At 48.4% G+C, this 21,399-nt stretch overlaps 2 protein-coding genes across 4 annotated transcripts in view; one reads left to right on the top strand and one right to left on the bottom strand.

The window, feature by feature from the left end:
- LOC137631246 (Golgi to ER traffic protein 4 homolog) overlaps positions 1–21,399 on the top strand; it is a 445,029-nt gene that overhangs the window by 82,138 nt on the left and 341,492 nt on the right. The window lies entirely within an intron of this gene.
- Positions 1–21,399, bottom strand: part of LOC137631245 (uncharacterized) — a 98,736-nt gene that overhangs the window by 7,315 nt on the left and 70,022 nt on the right. For both annotated transcript variants that reach the window (XM_068363029.1, XM_068363030.1), the window contains one exon: positions 20,092–21,150. In XM_068363029.1, the coding sequence (XP_068219130.1) occupies positions 20,092–21,150 (1,059 nt within the window). The remainder of the gene's footprint in view (positions 1–20,091; positions 21,151–21,399) is intronic.

The following is a 21,399-nucleotide window of genomic DNA, read 5'->3' as shown; positions in this document are numbered from 1 at the left end:
GTCCTGTAGATCTTTGTTGGTGGAAAGATCCAAGCCTCTGTGGCGGAAAACCGCTGCCAACATACTTCTGTAACCCTTAATCGTAGGAGCTGAAAGGGATCTTACGTTCCTTAGATGTAACAGGAAGTCAGCAATCTGGGTTACAGTGGTACTGGATGAGGAAACTGCATTGGCCTTGTACCAGCTTCGGAAGACTTCCCCTTTAGACTGATAGACTCTGAGAGTGGATGTCCTCCTTGCTCTGGCAATCGCTCTGGCTGCCTCCTTCGAAAAGCCCCTAGCTCTTGAGAGTCTTTCGAAAGTCTGAAGGCAGTCAGACGAAGAGCGTGGAGGTTTGGGTGTACCTTCTTTACGTGAGGTAGACGTAGAAGGTCCACTCCTAGAGGAAGAGTCCTGGGAATGTCGACCAGCCATAGCAGTACCTCTATGAACCATTCTCTCGCGGGCCAGAGCGGAGCCAACCAACGTCAGCCGTGTCCCTTTGCGAGAGGTGAACTTCTGAAGTACCCTGTTGACAATCTTTAACGGCGGGAATGCATACAGGTCGAGATGGGACCAATCCAGCAGAAAAGCATCCACGTGAACTGCTGCTGGGTCTGGAATCGGAGAACAATACAACGGGAGCCTCTAGGTTATCGAGGTAGCGAACAGATCTATGGTTGGCTGACCCCACAGGGCCCAAAGTCTGCTGCAAACCTTCTTGTGAAGGGTCCACTCTGTGGGGATGACCTGACCCTTCCGGCTAAGGCGATCTGCCATGACATTCATATCGCCCTGAATGAACCTCGTTACCAGCGTGAGCTTTCGATCTTTTAACCAGATGAGGAGGTCCCTTGCGATCTAGAACAACTTCCACGAATGAGTCCCTCCCTGCTTGGAGATGTAAGCCAAGGCTGTGGTGTTGTCAGAGTCCACCTCCACCACCTTGTTAAGCTGGAGGGACTTGAAGTTTATCAAGGCCAGATGAACCGCCAACAGCTCCTTGCAATAGATGTGAAGTGTCCTTAGCTCCTGATTCCATGTTCCCGAGCATTCCTGTCCGTCCAAAGTCGCACCCCAGCCCGTGTCTGATGCGTCAGAGAAGAGACGGCGGTCGGGTTTCTGAACAGCCAAAGGTAGACTTCCTTGAGAAGAAAGCTGTTCTTTCACCACGTGAGAGTAGACCTCCTCTCTTCGGAAACAGGAACTGAGATCGTCTCTAGCGTCATGTCCTTTATCCAGTGAGCCGCTAGATGATACTGAAGGGGGCGGAGGTGGCGTCTCCCTAACTCGATGAACAGGGCCAGCGATGAAAGTGTCCCTGTTAGACTCATCCACTACCTGACTGAGCATCGGTTCCTTCTCAGCATGCTCTGGATGCAATCTAGGGCTTAGTAGATCCTTGGGGCCGACGGAAAAGCCCGAAAAGCTCGACTCTGAAGATCCATACCCAGGAAGACAATGGTCTGGGATGGGACGAGCTGGGACTCCTCAAAATTGACCAGGAGGCCCAGTTCCTTGGTCAGATCCATAGTCCATCTGAGAATCTCCAGACAGCGACGACTTGTGGGAGCTCTTAAAAGCTAGTCGTCTGACGGAGCCGGACACAAGATCATGGTACTGCTGCACAGTCTGTGAACTGTCAACCATGGGGAAGCGAGGAAGTACAGCGACAACCCGAAGCTGTCTAGACTGTCTGGGTCGTACAGACAACTCCTTATCGGGTTGCTGAGGTTGCCGCACTGCGTCACAACAAGTCACTTCTGCTGGTTGTTGAACGTCTTCCCAGTGACACACTGACTCCGTAAACAAAAAATCCTCTAACAAGGACTAAGCTTGGACTGCATGTCTTGCAACAAAGCTCAAGGTCTATGGGAGCAGGTGTGGTAACAGACGGGGTTAGCGACTGAAGTGGAACCATTACCCTCCCTGGAAGCATGTTATGCTTAAATAAAAGTCCATAGGAGGCTAAGCAGCTAAAGGCTCCTCTCCAAATGACAGAGTCCTCAAGGGAATATCAGAAGGAGGGAGAATAGCACTTTCTCATCTACAGGAACTATATCCGAGAAAAGCTAAGTTCTCTCAGTGAGGGTTTCACTGGTGCAAAAGCAGCAGACTAGAAGGCAACGTTATGAAACTGCTTGACAGTCTAGTGAGTTGGCAACAACCAAAGATGTGTGACTGAGGAGCATGCGGTAAGGTATGCAGAGCATGCTGTATGCAGAGCATGCTGTATGTAGAGCATGCTGTAAGGTAAGCAGAGCATGTTGCATGGCGTGCGGCTTATGCTGCATGGGATGAGGCTCATGCTGCATGGGATGAGGCTCATGCTGCATGGTAAGAGGCTCATGCTGCATGGGATGAGGCTCATGCTGCAAGGGATGAGGCTCATGCCGCATGCGTTGAGGAGGATGCCGCATAGTATGAGGCTCCTGCCTCATGGGTTGAGGAGGTTGCCGCATAGCATGAGGCTCCTGCCTCATGGTTTGAGGAGGATGCCGCATAGCATGAGGCTCCTCATAGCATGAGACTCCTGCCTCATGGGTTGAGGAGGATGCCGCATAGCATGAGGCTCCTGCCTCATGGGTTGAGGAGGATGCCGCATAGCATGAGGCTGCCTCATGGGTAGAGGAGGTTGCCGCATAGCATGAGGCTCCTGCCTCATGGGTTGAGGAGGATGCCGCATAGCATGAGGCTCCTGCCTCATGGTTTGATGAGGATGCCGCATAGCATGAGGCTCCTGTGAGGTTCCTGCCTCAAGAGTTGCGTCTGCCTCAAGGGTTGAGGAGGTAGCTGCGCAGAGAGAGGCTCATGCTGTGAAGAATGCGGTTGCTGCATGCGTTGAGGCGGCTGCCTCATAGCATGAGGTTCCTGCCTCAAGAGTTGCGTCTGCCTCAAGGGTTGAGGAGGTGGCTGCGCAGAGAGAGGCTCTTGCCTCAAGAGTTGAGGCTCTTGCCTCAAGAGTTGAGGTTCTTGCCTCAAGAGTTGAGGTTCTTGCCTCAAGAGTTGAGGCTCTTGCCTCAAGAGTTGAGGTTCTTGCCTCAAGAGTTGAGGCTCTTGCCTCAAGAGTTGAGGTTCTTGCCTCAAGAGTTGAGGTTCTTGCCTCAAGAGTTGAGGTTCTTGCCTCAAGAGTTGAGGCTCTTGCCTCAAGAGTTGAGGCTCTTGCCTCAAGAGTTGAGGTTCTTGCCTCAAGAGTTGAGGCTCTTGCCTCAAGAGTTGAGGTTCTTGCCTCAAGAGTTGAGGCTCTTGCCTGGAGAGTTGAGGTTCTTGCCTCAAGAGTTGAGGCTCTTGCCTCAAGAGTTGAGGCGGTTGCCGCATAGCATGAGGCTCCTGCCTCAAGGAAAGTGGAGGTTGCTGCATAGCGCTGGTACCTGGCAACTCCTAATGCGGCAGCTCACGCATGGAGGCAGGAGGAGCCCCAACATCATCCGTCTGGCAGGGTGGACTGCGCAGAGGTGGAGGAGCGCTCGCAGGAGGAGGTGTGCTAACCTTCTCTGCCTGAAACTCCTGCATCAACACCGCAAGCTGAGACTGCATTGTCTGCAGCATAGACCACTAGAGTTTAAGAAAGACAACAACAAACGGAGCTACTGTCCGTTGAGACTGAGGGTCTAAAACAGCTGGTGCGGCAACAGACGGAGTTACTGCCTGTTGCGATACCACCTTGCCTCTCTGGGAGGTGTGCAGTTGTCGTACTGCAGCAAGTCCGAACTGACCCAGTGCTAATGGCACCACCTAGGAGTTGGACTTGCGCGGAAGGGACCGACTTGCACTTAAAAGCTGCAAGATTTGGTCCATGGTTTCTGCGAGAAACCTCTTCCGCAGACGAGGAATAAAAGGGCTCTCTCGTCTTTGTGTGGGTGGGGTGATCACGTCGGCTACGTGAGTTGGTTACACCCGAAACCACGGAGGGAAACGTCTGTTCGTCGATCAAGGCCTGATGAACCCATAAGTCCTTCGACGTTACTTCTCCCCTGCTTGGGAGCTTGTAAGAGGTCCCAGACTAGGCGAACAACTGGCACGAACAGACGAACCCTCGAACGCAACACTGTAACACTTTGCGCTTATCACTTTATCACTTTTGATTTTCTGTTTGCACTTATTTCACTGAACTCGAAACTTTAAGTGGTTTGTACCTGAAACACGCAATTCTATCCTTCATTAAAAGTTAGTAATTGCGAAAACAGTATTACAATGTAACAGAAAAACATAATGAAAGATAAATAATTCATTGGCTGGAAAAGAGACTAAACACTAGATCAAATAAACTACATTTAAAATCTCTCACCGCATAAAGCCTGAGAACAAGAATAAAACTCTAGAAACGTTTACCTTCTTCCCCTAAAGAGACTGGGGAGAAGAGCAAAAACGATAACAACGTTACCCGCTTGAACGAAACGTTTATCCTCCTCTCTCTCCCTCCGTCTCTATCTCTCTCTCTCTCTCTCTCTTGACTTAGAACCTGAGAGATGAGCCCAATTATAAATATCGTTAAAACATATTATTGTTAAAGGAAAAAAACTGAAAGATTTCCCAAATAAAAAGTTCCTTTATTAGAATTAAAACCATTTAAGCTAAGAAAGAATGAACAAAACGATAGAATCGGTTTACTCTTACTGCAACGTGACACCGTGATAGACTCTCTCTCTATCGTAACGATAGAGCGCAAGTTGAACGTTCTGAACGTCAACAACTGCAGAGACAAAACAAAACGTTAGTTCAACTTTGAAAACAGTACGAGACTATCAAAGAAATTCTTTCAAAAACATTAAAATAGCATAATATGTTAACAGGTAAAAACGAAATGACGGGCTCAATGTTAATTAACTTCGGTTCCAAGAAAAGACCGCCTACTATTAGGAAAGGTCGAATATAAACAAATATAAAAATTAATTTTAATAAGTTTATAATAAAAGGAAGTTAATCGAAGAGGCCTATAAAAGGCGGAGAGATATAAAATAAATCTATAACTTTTGTTAAGCAAAATTAAGAAAGAGAGTCTATACTCTCTTCGAAACCAACACTTCCGTCTAAGGGAAGGGTCGGCCATTAAAAGTGAAAGAGAGTTCATACTCTCTTCGTCACCAAAATTAAATAAAAAATTAAATCAAATTAATTCCAAAAACTTGCTAAGCTAATGATAAAGCTTCCTGAATAGCGAAGGCTAAACTCTAGAGCAAATACATCACCAAATCGTGAGCAATAACTCCAGAATCAACAGCGTATCCATGTAGGTCTAGCCGGAGGCACGACAGAGGAAAAATTGAGGTGGTGTTGACAAGAAGTACTGGAGTACCTGACCACAGATGGCGCTGTGGTGTTCACCCCCACCTGTATAGCGATCGCTGGCGTATCCCGACCGTAGATTTCTGTCGGCAACAGAGTTGACAGCTACATGATTATCGGGTAAGATTAATATTGAAAAAAAGGACATTCTTGTAGACTCCTCAAGCAAAGAGCTAGATCCTTCAAGCAGAGTGGTTACTTCACCCAAAATTCTGCAAGTTTTTGTGGCTTTGAGTTAAACCTCAAGTGGACATGTTCATCACAAATTTAAACTATAAGGTTCCCCAATTATTGTTTGGCAAATATGGATCTAACTGCGAGTAGCAATCACACCTTTATGCACTCGTGGGACAACTCACAGGGGATTGGCCTGCATCAGATGGGAGTTGTAAAGATTTAAAGGCTGCTCATGAATGACAGAGGCAAGGGACAGTGAAAATGCCCTAGCAGGATAATGCCATATGATCAGGCTCCTCTCCACCCCAGGGAGGACAAGGCAAAGGATACTGATGACTTAGCAGGTAGACCTATAGGGCTTTGCTAAAGCCTCCATCCTTAACTCACAAGGATGGTGAGGTTGCAGACTACGAAAAACTATCAAGTATGAGTGGGACTTGATCTCCTGTCCAGCAGAATACCAGGCAGAAAAGGTGAGACAGGAACAAAAAGCAGGCATAAAAAAATTAAAGATGATGTGCTATATCCTGTACTATAATGCAGAACACGACAAAAGTCTAAACTTGGAAAAGTTGACATTTTCCTTACAACTGACTATTTTCCTAAATGAGAGAGGAATAGAAAGAATGATAAAATGGGAAAAAAATGGATAAGTATACTGTACACAGATTTTTGTTGGCCAGCCTGACATACAATTAGTGAAGCTCTAGCATGGCTGGAACCCAATAAACATTAGGGTGAAATTGCAGTATGAGCTGCCAACAGAGGATCATCTTCCTTCGTCACGAATGGAATTTATAAAATTTTTGAAGACTATAAATGTGAGCTACTGTAAATGAGGGGTTTAACAACTTTTTTAATGACATCATTCAAAACATTATTACAGTATTATTATTTAAAGGAGGATGTTAACCAGGTTTATAAGTCAAACTCCACTCTTTACAGAGCAGGCCCATTTAAAACAAGAAACTGAAATCTCAAGTCTCTAATAATACCTAAACATAATGTCTGAAGATGTGAGTGACATGAGCAATAAAAACACAAAGAGAAGCTAGCTTTACATACTACCAAAATATCCCACTGCTAAAAGAAATTTTATAAGTAATTTTTTATTTTTCTTAGCCATATAAACCTGATTCCCTTTAAATAAGAAGTGGCTTCAGTGGTGCTGTAACAGTTGTTGAAATTTTTAACGAGGTAGTTAATGACAGGTGGTGAGTGACGGCAAGGAGACCTGCCCACCAACCTGTCAAAGACACTACTTTTGACCTTTGTCTTAGGACTGAGAGGGGTGTTTGAGGTGGGATAATTTAACGCAGGTTTATATACCTAGGGGAAAATACAATTAATTTTTCCTACGAATATACAAACCTTTGTCAAGTAAAGTAGGAAGACTCGCTTATTGATGGATAGGAAGTACCCCTAAACCAAACCTGTTGGTTCTTTCCTCCTCTCCAGAAATGTTAGTCTCTTTGGTCATGTACGGGAGCAAAAATTACTCAATCAACCCCTTATCTGCCTGTCATAGGGATGAGTTCGCTGATAGGGGCTGGCCAGTACTTTTTATATACCAGGTACTTGGTCAAAGGAGGAATGGGAGAGTAGTCTAGAATGAAACACAAGGCAAATGATGATCAATGGGTTGGTATAAATTCAATCATCCTTCCCCCTTGTAAAGGAAGGATAAGGAAGAACTACTTCTCATAGATCTACTGTAGTATAATAAGAATGGAACTCAGAAGCGTATTTTACCCACAACAAATCACATCCAGCAAGTAATGGTACGATCGCTTCACCCCAAAGACGAGGGATAGGAAAAATGAAGTAGAAGAGCCAGTCATTATATCTTTCATTACCACCTTACATCTACATGATACCATAGACAAGATGCTTCCTGTTATGCATGGGAGCTGGGTTGGTTACACAACTACTTCACCAGCCACCAAAGGACCAAAAACAAAAGTGTTGAGCGACTTGAGGGTGTATTCCTTTAGATAGGAGTTCGTGAAGGTCCTTTAGCGTCTCCAAACTCATGCCTTCGACGCTTGGCAAACTGCAAGATTCCTCTTGAAATGTAAAGTGGTGCCTGTACTCCTGAGTTCATGAGCTCTAGTCCTAGCTAGTACCTAGATTCTCAGTTGTCGAGACGTTGGTTCTAAAGATCTCACAAAGCCAGAAAGAGAATGTGTTCTTTGACTTTTCTTTCCTGGTTCTCCCAGTGATAAGGAAGAGGTGTTGACACTCAGGTCTGAGATGTCAAGTTCTCTTCAGATCGTACTACCGCACAGCCCTCATGGGACACAAAAGCATCGCTCGATTACCACCCAACACTTCATATAGAGAGGGGGTCGAGAAAGGCTTGAACATGATGTCATGTAGAGACAGGTTCTGAGTTTGTCCCTGAACTTTTGCACAAATTTGAAAGGGACCTACTTATAACCCTCAGCAAGGATTATTACATAAGAAAAACCGTGCAACTCTCCTACTCACCAATACTAAGGCTAGCAAAAAGACAGTCTTGAGAGTCAGGCCTCTGTCTGATGACCTTCTCAAAGGCTCATACAGGGTAAGCATAAGAGTCTTGAGAACAAAAATCACGTACCACTGAGGGCCTGAGGTCCCGAGATGGGTAAGACTACTCGAAGCTCCTCACAAGCACAGACAACTCCCATAGGGAGGAAAGCACTATACCTTCAGTCAAAAGACCATACTCACGGTTGAATGGCAGCCATTTACAGAGGCGACTATGAGGTGCTCCTCTCGATGAAGGAAGACAAGGAAGTCCGCGATCTGTGCTTAGGATGCTCCCATCCGAGAATTAACTCTTCTATTGATGTCGGCTACCCCCCAAAAATTGGGGGAAGTGCCTTTGGTATATGTATGTATGTATGATACCAATCGTAGAAGATGGCCCAAATGCCATAGTAGTCAGCCACAGAAGCCTAACGCAAGTACTGTATCCAGACATCTCTTGTGCAGTGCTTCGATTTTTCGCTCAGAGGAGATACTGGATATTCTAAAACCGTGAAGAGCAAGCAACTTCAAGGAATGGTGGTAGTTCTGAAGGTGTGGCAGACTGAGAAGTGTGATTCATATGTGTAGTTCTCTTTGGACCTAGACTAAAAGAGCTAACAGATCAGGATACCACTCAGCATGTGACCATCTGGGAGCCACCAGCTGGCAGATCAGGCTAAACAGAGCTAAGGTAAGGTATAGGCCTCTACGTCCTCATCATATCTTATCGTGCCAACATTGTATCCACTACATAGCGACCTGATTACATTCGTAAAGGTCTAAATCTATACAGATTGGCCCCTGTTCATACCCACAAAGTATGTGGTCCATTGTTTGGGAGGATGCCCATATGGCCACTCAGCTGAGGGTGCGAGAACCCACTTATGAAGAATGTTTCCAGTCTTTCCATAAGAAGAATTTGACTTTTCCCTTATTTTCAATGAAAAGTGCTGCAGGGTCACCCATGTAGGTGGAAAATTCCAAAAATGTTAGTCTCATGTCACCTGTGGGTGGAAAATTCCACAAAATTTAATGTCTCCATTTTGGCCCTAAAATGTTTCAGGGAATCACTTTAGAGGTATTTATTGTGTCTGCTCATGTTTACAAAATCTGGTATAATTACAATGGCTATTTAAGGAATTTGACTTTTCCCTTATTTTTAATGAAAAGTGCTGCAAGGCCGTTCCTGTTGGTGGAAAATTCCAAAAAAATTTAATGTTTCCTGTCTCCTGTGGGTGGAAAATTCCAAAAATTTTAATGGTTCTTGTCATCTCCTGTGGGTGAGAAATTCCAAAAATTTTAATGTCTCCTGTCTTCTGTGGGTGGTGTTGCGAGCTGAGAGAAGGTTGTGAACTCAAAGGCAGTGTGAAAGCAACTGAGTTAGTTTATTAAAGAACACTATCCTTTATACAGTATACAAAATCTCAAAGCAATAAGAATTTCATGTTCAAATATTGACATTGTTACAGAGGAGAAAAGCAGACATGAATTTTCAGGTTCGTTTTAGTGCGAGGGGAGAGCGAAGATACAAGCACAAAATGAACTATGTACGATCGTGTGACACACGGTTGGTACATGGCTCCCCCTCTAAAAATGACATACTGTACATATTAAATAGGGAGCCCTGATCTAGAGAGGCGAACTGTAGGCGGGTCATCTGGCAGAAGATAAGCAGGTTTTAGACGATCAATGGAGACCCAGTCTTCTTTGCCACGAATGTTTAGTAGGAATGCTTTCGGACTGCGGCGGATCACAAGGAAAGGGCCCGTATAAGGGGGCGTTAGCAGTGGCTAGCTAGTTTCGTTGCGCAGGAAGACGTGCGTTGCAGAGTGCAAGTCTGTTGGTATGTGATGCTTTGCTGGGGGCTTGTAAGTCTGGCGGCACGGAGTAAATTTTCCCACGACGTGACGTATGCGCTGGAGATCGTCGGAGGATGTTGTAGAAGGAAAAAATTCGGCAGGGACGACTAATGGGTCACCATACACCATTTCAGCTGCCGAGACGTCGAGGGCGTCTTTAGGAGTGGTCCTTAGTCCCAGGAGGACCCAGGGAAGCTCAGTAAACCAGTTAGAATCCTTGCAGCGGGAAATCAAAGCTGCTTTGAGGGTGCGATGAAAACGTTCAACCATTCCATTGGCAGCGGGGTTGTAGGCCGTTGTCTGATGTAGGGTGATGCCCAGGAGATTCGCTAATGATGTCCACAATTGAGAGGTGAAAGTGGTTCCCCTGTCGGAAGTAATATGCTCAGGGATACCAAATCTTGCAATCCATCCAGAGAGTAAGGCAGATGTACATGAGGCGGACGTTGCAGTTTCCATGGGAATGGCTTCAGGCCAACGAGTGGAGCGGTCGATGACGGTAAACAGGTAACGATGTCCTTGTGATGTGGGTAGGGGCCCCTCAACGTCGACGTGAATGTGTGCGAAACGACGCTGAGGTTGAGGAAAGGTGCCCACTCCAGAATCCGTGTGTCGATGTACTTTGGAAGTTTGGCAAGAAGTACAGACGCGGACCCAATCCTTAGCATCCTTAGAAATGCCGTGCCAAACGAACTTTGCCTTCAGCAGCCGTGCAATAGAACGGCGCGAGGGATGTGAAAGGCCGTGAATGAAATCAAACACCTGCCGTCGCATGGGAGCCGGAATCCAAGGTCGCGGTCTACCAGTACCGACGTCACAGAGGAGGGTGGTGTTGGAGTCTTCAAGGGGAAAGTCTTCCCAACGGAGGGACGTGCAGGATGTCCTACATGCTTGATACTCTGGATCCTGTCGTTGGGCTTCAGCCAGGGCGTTGTAATCCAATCCCAGTTGAACGGCAGCCAACGTGTTTCTTGACAGGGCATCGGCAACGGGATTCATTTTCCCAGGGACGTATTGAAGGGTGCAATTGTATTCAGCCACGGCGGAGAGATGTCGGCGTTGCTGGGCGGACCAGGCATCAGACTGTCGAGTAAAGGCGTGCACCAGAGGCATGTGGTCTGTGCGAATGACGAAGGGCGTACCTTCCAATTCTGCCTTGGACAGTTTTCTGCTGAAGAAGGCCAATGGGCGGGGCGAGCCGTTGACCACCTGCTCGAGGACTGCACCAATAGCGACGTTGCTGGCATCGGTGGAGAGAAGGAGAGGGGCATGTGGGATAGGAAAAGTGAGAGCCGCAGCATGGTATGTTTTGAGGGCGTTATACGCTATTGGGGTGTCTCCTTGTTCACAAAGCCAGTCGGATATTTCCTGGAAGGTGTCCTCAGGTATCGCCGGGAGAACATAATCTGCTTTGGTGGTTGAGCGAGCCACGCCCTTGATGCGAAACTGGACTTATGCGCGCTGAAACCAAGCAAACGCCTCTCCGCTGGCAAACGGTGAAAGTTTCAATGGGGCAGCCGCAGCGCCAACTTCTGTAGAGTCCGTCATAGTACCAACGATGGAGGGGCGAGGGGGGTGGAGGTGGAAGGCGGTGGGAGCGAGTCGACTTCCAGGGTCACCAATGTTGCGAGCCGAGAGAAGATTGTGAACTCAAAGGCAGTGTGAAAGTAACTGAGTTAGTTTATTAAAGAACACTCCCCTTTATATACAAAATCTCAAAGCAACAAGAATTTTCATGTTCAAATATTGACACTGTTACAGAGGAGAAAAGCAGACATGAATTTTCAGGTTCATTTTAGTGCGAGGGGAGAGCGAAGATACAAGCACAAAATGAACTATGTACGATCGTGTGACACACGGTTGGTACAGTGGAAAACCACAAATTCTATTCTCTCCCTTTTGGCCCTAAAATGTTTCAGGGAGTCACTTCAGAGATATTTATTGTGTCTATGCATGTTAACAAAATCTGGTATTATTATAAAGTCTATATGAGGAATTTGACTTTTCCTATATTTTCAATGTCTCCATTTTGGCCCTAAAATGTTTCAAGGTGTCACTTTAGAGGTATTTGTTGTGTCTGTATATGTTTGGAACAAGGGAGCAAAGCAGTGGGCATCTACTAATTAGCTGTATCAATTCCTAGTGATCTTCACATGGCAAGAATCCTCTCCGCTATCCAAGGGGGTAGGAACCATTTCAATCCTACACGCTGCTCCTAGCGAATGAGCGTGTCTGCTAAGACATTCCCCTTGCCCAGAATGTATCTGGCTGAAAGCTCTACAGTATGTCAAATGGCTCAAATGTGCTTCTGTTTCATCTACTTACACAGAGAGGGAACCCATGCTCCTTTGCTTGTTGACGTAGGCTATTACAGGGGTGTTGTCATTCATCAATGCTACCAAGTGCTTCCTTGAACGGTTTTCAAATGGTTGCTATGCTAAGAATGCTGTTTGCATTTCCATGACAATGTGTGGATGATTTTTTTCTGCTGACCACACACCTGAGATGACCAGGTGCGCATCACATTCCCCCTTAGATGCATCTGAGAACAGTTGCATGTTCAGAGGTGGAGAGATGAGAGGGACTACCAAAGTGAGGTTCTCCTCATCTAGCCACTAAAACAGATCAGCCCCTACCTTCTACCCCACTGGAACAGGATGGTTCTAGGGATATCTGGAGGCTGATCAGTGATCCCTCAAACACCACAGAAGGTGTTAAACAAACTTCTCCAGTGAGGAAAGGTGACTCAGAAGGTTTTGTCAGCACCGAGCTAGGGGTACTGTCTTGGACAAAAATTATTACATTACTTCTCTGAGCTTGCTGTTGCAATTCTCTGATGGAAATTCTCTCATTGCTGCTGTGTCTATCAGGATACCCAGATACTTCAACCTCTGCTTGGGTATGAAATTCAACTTCTTCCAATTTATCATAATCTGTGGATCATGACAAGAGGATACTGGAGGGAAGTCAACTCAATCCTGTACCGACAGACTAACATAGGAAGCAAGGATCAGTCAATTGTCAAGATACATAAATAGACGTGTACCGTGTGAACACATGGGGAGCAGTGGACAGTCTGAAACAGTGTTGAACTAGTATATCGCACAATAAAGGATGAGAAGGAAGTACTTCAGAGAGGACTGATGAATACAGTAAGTACCTGGAAGAACACATCCTTCAGATCTACTGAAAGCACAAAGTCTCCTTCTCTAATGGGATTCAGCACTGACCATACCATTTTCATCTGTTGAACAGTGGTTCAAAGGAGAGAGGTCGATGACTGGTCTCCAATTCCCCTGTCAACTTCTGTGGCAGGAAGAGTCGACTGTAGAAGCAAGGAGACTCGTCTTCCATAATTTAGAGTGCATTTTCCCCGGCCTTCAATTCTAGCAGGTTGATGTGTAGGCACTTTTCTGATTCTGACCAAAGGCCTGAGGCCCTCTGGTTCAGAACGTGCGGCCCCCACCCTTCTTTTGACGCGTCCGAAAACAGAGTCAATTCCGGGGGGAGGACGAGAAGACTCACTCCCTTCCGCAGGTTCTCGTCGACCAGCCACCACCGCAAGTCCGTCTGTTCCAGAGACCCCATTGGGATCAGAATGTCCGGGGAATCGGATCCTTGATTCCACCGGGACTTGAGCCGCCATTGAAGGGATCTCATCCTGAGGCGGCTGTTTGGAACCAGACGGGCCAGGGAGGATAGGTGGCCTAAGAGACGCAACCATTGGGCGGGGAGTTCTTTTCGCCTGAGGAAGGGTTCCGCCACCCTCCTCAGTCTTGCTATCCGGTCGTCTGATGGAAAGGCTTTGTGGAGATTGGTGTCTATTAGCATGCCTAGATAAACCAGTCGTTGGGACGGCTGCAGAGAGGACTTCTTGAGGTTTACCACGATCCCCAGATCCTGGCAAAGATCCAGAAGCCTGTCTCGGTGCCGAAGAAGGGTCGACTCCGAGTCTGCTAGGATCAGCCAATCGTCCAGGTAACGAAGGAGACGAATGCCGTTCCTGTGCGCCCAAGATGAAATCAGGGTGAACACTCTGGTGAACACCTGAGGAGCTGTGGAGAGACCGAAACACAGCACCTTGAACTGGTAGATCTTGTTGTCTAGGCAAAATCTCAGGTACTTCCTGGAAGACGGATGGATTGGGATCTGGAAGTATGCGTCCTTTAGATCCAGTGTGCACATGAAGTCTTGTGGTCTCACCGCAAGTCTGACCGTGTCTGCTGTCTCCATGCTGAACCGGGTTTGTTTGACAAACCTGTTCAGAGCTGAGAGATCGATGATGGGTCTCCAGCCTCCAGTAGCCTTCTCTACAAGAAAGAGTCGACTGAAGAAGCCTGGGGAGCCGTCCACGACCTCCTGGAGAGCACCCTTCTCGAGCATGGTCTCGACTTCAGCCTGAAGGGCCAGCCCCTTTGCCGATCCCGTGGCATAGGAGCTCAACGACACTGGATTCGCTGTCAGGGGAGGTTGAGATGTTGTGAACGGGACGCGATAGCCTTGGCCGATCACTGAGACCGTCCAAGCATTGGCCCCGTGTTGCTGCCACCTGCGGACGCAACGCTGAAGGCATCCCCCCACAGGTGGACACGCAGGGGGACTGCCACCCCTAGGGCTTGCGGCCGCGGCCGCCACCCCTAGGAGTCTTGCCTCCCCTCTTGACCTTGGCTGGAAAGGGCTGGGGCTTAGACACCACCTTCTTAGCTGCCGGTGCCTGTTTGGGAGCCTTACGAGGCGGTTGCTGCTGTTGTGGCGGGGCTGGAGGCTTATAGGGCCGAGTTGTAAGGGCCCTATGGAGGAGGGAGTCCGTGCTGGATTTCCTCCACCTCTCAGCCGTTCGCTCCATGTCTTGAGGCTCAAACAGGTTCTCCCTCAGAAGGGAAGCATGTCGGAGCCTACACACATCCACGGCGGGGACCTTCGGATGGAATCTCTCGGACACAGCATCGCGACGCTTCAACACCGAGTTGGCCCACAGGGTGGTAACCTGGTGCTCCAAAAACTCGATGGAGCGGGTGCCCGAGAGCAAGGTCTCCAGGGCCTTCCTATTGGTCTCCTTGGACAAGTCCTCCGATCGCAATAGGATGCCCAGAGATCCTAGCCAAAAGTCCAGCCACGAAGTGGCCTGCATGGCACACTTAGCGACCTTCTTGTGGCTAAGGATCTCTGCCGCCGAGAACGACACCTGCCGGGCAGAGAGTTTCTCAAGGGGAACTCCCTTCGCCAGCTCCTCCACAGAGTGATGGAGAGGAAGAGCGAGGTTGTGCTCACCCAGGATCTCGAAACACCTCCTCTGCTGAAGACGAGGAGGAGGGATGAGCTTGTTCCCGGCAGTGGAACGACTGGAGGAGGCAAGAAGTGCGAGCTGAGCGTTGGCCCTAGCCCTGGCACTCTTTAGCCCCCGAGACCAGGGCAGAGCCGCACTGGTCTTAGGGGCCTTCCGAACGTCAAACACTTCATCCAAAATCGTGTCTTTGCCTTCACGGGGGGCGATGACTGGATCCATAAGCCCGTTAAGTTGCCTTATCAGGCTTAGGACCTGCCAGAAGGCATGTTCGGATTCTTGCTGTTCTCCTCCCTGCGGGCTGGCAGCTAAGTCTCCTGCCCCAGGGATCTCTTCCTGGGGTGACACGTGGACATTCCCCCGGGTAGTCGTGGGTTCCTGACGAATCCTTGCAGAGGATTTAGGGACGGTCTTGGAGTCCTTGGATTCCCTCCTGGGAGGGATACAGGATCCCAACAACGAGGTTCGAGTGGCCCCTTCCTCACGAGACGATTCTCCTGCACGAAGCGAAGTCTCCCCCCCTGGTGCCGAGGGGAAGACTACCGCCCCACTGGACTCACCTGAGGAAGGAAAGGCCTCGTCCACGGGAGAAGGAGAGCGCACTCGTGCAGGAGAAGGGACCTTCGCGACCGACCTCTTGGGAACCAACTTCGCCCTGGGGGAAGTCACTCCTCTCTTTCTCTTCAGCGTAGGAGAGACAGCCGTTGGTTTGTTACCCTGGTCGGCGAGTGCTGGTTTCATAACCCTCACTAACGCCCGTGCCAGAGGACCAAACCAAGTCTGTTGCTCCAAGGACACAGAGTCCGAAATCCTCGCTAAAGGGAAAGGGATCGGGCGATCCTTTGGAGTGGACACCACGGTACCTGCCTGAAAAGAAGGTGGGGAAGAATGATGTACTAACCTCTCCTCGTCCTGCACTACTAACCTGTGTTTGGGTGGAGGTGATCCCGAGTGCCGTCTAGGAGCACGTGTTCCTGCTGCTACCACCGGCTGCGGAATTCGCCGCGAACGATGGTCGCGCGAGGGTGAATGGTCGCGCGGAAGCGCGGGCGAGCGATCGCGCGGGCGCGCAGGCGAGCAGTCGCGCGGGCGCGCAGGTGAGCGGTCGCGCGGGCGCGCAGGCGAGTGGGCGCGAGGGTGGGCAGGTGAATGAACGCGTGTCCAAGGCGGCGAACGCAAGCGTAGGCGCGACGGCGAGGAAACGCGCTGCCGCGTGGGTGAGGAAGACCGCTGGCGATGTAGATCCACAGGCGATCGATGATGAGCTGGTGAGCGCGGTCACGCAGGTTGGCGATGGCGCGATGTGGCATGTCGACGCGATGGCGAGCAGCATGCGCAGGTGAACGACCGCGCAATGGCGAGCAGCATGCGCAGGTGAGCGATCGCGCGATGGGGAGCGATGGCGATCAGCATGCGCAGGAGGGCGATCGCGCGATGGCGAGCAGCATGCGCAGGTGGGCGATCGCGTGATGGGGAGCGATGGTGATCAGCATGCGCAGGAGGGCGATCGTGCGATGGCGAGCAGCATGCGCAGGAGGGCGATCGCGTGATGGCGAGCTAGTAGCTGGGGAACCATGTTCCTTCAGAAGCGTTGGAGAACGTTGGCGCGCCGGCTGTCGCTGTTGAATAGGCGATACTAAGATCACCTGTGCGCGCTGGCGAGCAAGTGAACGCTGGCGAGGAGGTGATCGCTGGCGCGTAGGTGATCGCTGGCGAGCCGGAGATCGCTGGCGAGCAGAAGGTCGACGCGTGTCATGTGAAAGGACAGGTGGCGCGGCAGGTGGTGCGGCGCGTTCACGAGCAGGAACTGGAAGATCGCTGGCGCATTGGCGAACATGTGTTTTTTACACACGCGCAGCACGATGTTGCGTAGCCACAGGACCAGGCAGATGGTGAGCAGGGAGCTCAGCAGGAACTATAGGATGGTCAGAGACCGCAGGGCGATGGTCCTCAAATGAGCGCTGACGTTCAGAAGAGAGCTGACGAGCAGGAGAGCGCTGGCGAGGAGGGCGAACATCAGGAGAGAGCCGACGAGCAGGAGAGTCTTGACGAGCAGGAGATCGCCGACGAGCAGGAGAGCGCTGAAGATCAGGAGAGCGCTGGCGAGCAGGAGAGCGCCTGTGCGCTAGCACTGCTCGTGGAAGGGAAGGATCCCTTAGCCCCGAAGGGACCGTTGCCCGTCGGGTGACGAGTTCTCCAGAAGGCGAAGATTTGGCAGGAGATGGTGAACGGTCTGCAGAGAGGTTCAAGGAAGACGGAGCTGTAGGTTGAGGCTGACGAGGAGAGTCCCCCTCGGAGGATGAAGACCCAAAAAGGCGCCTCTTAGTCCCCCTGTAAGGGGAAGGGAGGCCCTTGCGGCGTAGCGGACGGTGAGCCTTACGGCGGAGGCGGCCTCGGGGAAGATCGTCGGGACCATCGGTCCTCCGAAGGGGAATCTCCATCAAAGCGCTTCCATCAGAAGGAAGCTGAGCAGCAGCAGAGACCGAAGGACTCACTTCCCCCTTCGAAGGATGTACGGAAGGGGGAGGAGAGCCTTTAGCACCATCATCCGCAACAGCACCTGCGGCGGATTGCCCAGCCACGTCGGAGGCCTCTGTCACCACGACGTCGACAATAGACAGAGGGTCTACCTCTGCTACCGCCGGCGACTGCTTAACAGCGTCCCCCAACGAGACAAGGTCAATAAAAGCGACCCTGGAGGGCAAGCCCTTAAGCCCCAGGGACGACCAAATCTGTAAAAGATCATCATTGGTTAAGGCATTATCAATAACCTCCCCCGGAGGAGGAGGGGGAACCGCCTCGCTATGGGAGGCGACGCCCTCTCCCCCCACCCGAGGTCGGGAAACAGAACTAGGGCCTGCGCTCCCACTCGGCCGACTCTCCTTAGGAGGCGGACGAGGGGGAGCTTCGGAGGAGGTTTGGGCGGCGGAAGAAGAGTCCCGAGAACCTTCCTCCTTCAAGGCTAACCCCGAAGGAGAACGGTCTCTCTTGGACTTCTTCTTACGCCGACGGCCAAACCTCTCCCACTAGGAGGCAGACCACTCCCTGCACTCACGGCACATGTTCTCCTGGTCACACCGTCGGCCCCGACATTGAGGGCAGAGGGTGTGCGGATCCGTAGTTACGTCCGACATGAAAGTCCCACAAGGACGACCGGCAACTCCAGGGCATGTACGCATAGTAAAGAAATAATAATGAAGGTCAACTTCCAACCAACACACACGCTGAAAAGAAAAAGCAGAAAATTAAAGGCTGTCACGAGGACGATGAGCAGACACGTCTGATCACCGCCGAGCCAAAAGTGAAGTGAAGCAAGTCACCGGTGTGTGGAGGGGGGAGGGGTAGCAAGCTACCCTTCCCCACCCCCCGCTAACTAGCGCGGGGGTAATTAACCCTCGTTAAAACTATTGGCTCGTCATTTCAGCTGCGCTAAAAGGTAAACCCTCTGTAAATAGCGTGGTTTGTATTTCGGTTACGGAACAATTACCAGTTTCTCTTACTTTGACTTCGTCATATGCCATTTTCAACTTTTCTTGATATTTACTTTTTACCCGCAGTTTTATTAGCTCTTCAACCCTCACTAGCTCCCTTTTACATCCACCTACTCTATTCCCCCACTCTTTTGCTACAACTAATTTTCCTTCCACCAAAAAATGATCAGACATACCGTTAGCCATACCCCTAAACACGTGCACGTCTTTCAATCTTCCAAACATTCTTTTAGTTATCAACACATAATCCATTAACGCCCTTTCTACCACTCTTCCATTTGCCACTCTTACCCATGTATACTTGTTTTTATCTTTCTTTTTGAAAAAGCTAGAACTTATCACCATTTCTTGCTCAACACACATATCTACCAGTCTCTCACCACTCTCATTTTCACCTGATACGCCATACTTCCCAATGACACCTTCTACCTCTCAAGCGCCCACTCTAGCATTTAAGTCACCCATGACAACTACATAATTCCTTCTACCCACCTAGTTAATTCATTCCAGAACTCACTCCGCTCTTCTTCACTTTTCTCACAACCTGGCCCATACGCACTGACAAAAGCCCAACATTCCCTACCCAACCTAACCCTTACCCACATTAACCTAGATGATATCTCCTTCCATTCCACTACTTTACCTGTCATCCATTCACTCAGCAATAAAGCCACACCTTCTCTTGCTCTTCCCCTTTCAATCCGAGACACTCTACCATACATTTCACCAAACATCACTTCACCTTTCCCTTTTATCTTTGTCTCACACAAAGACAATATGTCCATCCTTCTATTCCTAAACATACTTCCAATCTCACATCTTTTACTCTCTATCGTACTATATCCACGCACATTCAAACACCCCAAAACTAGAGTGCGGGGAGCAGTCACTCTCCCCCCAAGCTCCACCTCTTTGATATCTCACAGGATTATAATACAGGAGAGAGGGTTCCCAGCCCCCTCGTCCCGTCCCTTTTAGTCACCTCTTACGACACGCAGGGATACGTTGGTGCTATTCTAACTGTTTTTATGCCCCCGCAGCCACAGGGAGCTATGCCCCCGCGGGGCACAGGGGGCTATGCCCCTGCAGCCAGCCAAAGAAAAAAATCAAATCCTTTAGGTTAGGTCACAACAGTACATCCGTACTCGTTGGGGCCGAAGACAAAAGTGAAGTCTTTGACAGGCGGGTGAGCAGGGTTACCTACCTACGATCACCTGTTGTTAACTACATCAACGATTGAAACATTCCCTATTCTAGAGGATGAAATGTTTGTATACCCGTAGGATCAAAATATTTCCTATTGCATCTATGAAAAAAAGAAATAAGTTAAAAGAAGGAAAGGATTTTCTACTAGAATTTTCAAACCGTGGTCTCCCAAATCAATATTCCATGGGTACTACAGTGCTTTTCAAATGCCATATCAACCACAAAAGGATATAAATGAAGATAATTGTACATAATTGGTATTAAAAAGGTCACAAAATCAATAATGAACACTCACCTCAGAAGGTTGTTTTTCAGCTTCAAGTAGTGATGCAATTCTTAAAGTTGTCAATTTTAAGTGGGTTTTGGACTGCTTATATTTTAATCTTGGTCTCAAAGATGGAGGATGTCGCACACCAGCACCAAGATCCAAGCCCTGAAAGTGATTATTACCTTCGGGTTCTTCGATAAAGGCCTGGATGTCTTGAATTTGATTTGCTAATTCTTCAACTAAGAGATTTTCAAGAATATGCTGATCGTTATGCAGCATTCCAACATTATTCTGAACAGGCAATGGATGTGGAGAATGTTCCACTAGCACACCATGTACGCTCAAAGTTTGCAGTTGTCCACAATTATCCAAGATGAAATGAACCTGGTCAAACGAATATCGCTGGGCAAATGTCAAACGCAAATGTCTGATATTGCTCAGAGCTGATATATGACTTATCGGCAATACACTAAGAGAAAAAGCCTCAACCTGGTGAGCAAACATTTGACAGAACTTTCCTATATCTTTTTCAAGTAGGTTGTCTTTCTGCACTTCAATTGACTTCAATGACTTAAACATTGACACAATGCTTTCAAGGTATTTTAATTCTATTTCGGTATCACTGTGAGAATCAAATACACTGTCAACAAATTTTGCCTTTGTCAAAAACAGCTCTATATTAGAATACGATTCACCATTTTTTTCTGCCCAAAGCCTTCTGAATTTAGTTAACATCTTTTTAGTTAGCCCCGTGTACTTGCCAAAACATGTGAGTTTAGGTTGCAATACCATCACCAATGTATATACATCATGAAGGAGATCTTCTTCAAAATAAAGTTCGTCTAAATTCAACTTTCTAAGATTAGGATATTGCACTTGAAACAGACTTCTAAAATGCTCATCTTCCCCAAATCTGCATATTAAAGAACTAGTCCTGTGAACAGCAGAAGCTGGGACTCCAAAAAGAATTGGTAAAATATCTTTTTCTAAAATCGAAACTTCCATACGGGGTTCCAAAAAGGAGAGAGATTCCAAACTTCGGCAATATCTGCTCAATGCTCTGAGCACAGTTGGAGTCCCATTATACTGAAAATGAAAAAAAAATAATACATTACACCAATCATTTTCCTGGTTGAAGCATTTTATGCAGGCAAAACAAAAGCAAAAATCATAACAGTAACCATAACATTGAATACAGTATAAATAACACAGCATGTGCAATACCGATCGGATACACAATTACTTTCAAAATCTAAACACTTCTTGAGAAACCATTAATTTAATAAACCTAAGCAGAATTACTCAACTATATTAACTATATAAAGATTAAAATTA

The sequence above is a fragment of the Palaemon carinicauda genome, chromosome 39 (assembly GCF_036898095.1).
Source record: "Palaemon carinicauda isolate YSFRI2023 chromosome 39, ASM3689809v2, whole genome shotgun sequence".
NCBI lineage: Eukaryota > Metazoa > Arthropoda > Malacostraca > Decapoda > Palaemonidae > Palaemon > Palaemon carinicauda.
The sequence above is the reverse complement of the archived record's forward strand: the minus strand, read 5'-3'. Positions and strand labels throughout refer to the sequence as shown.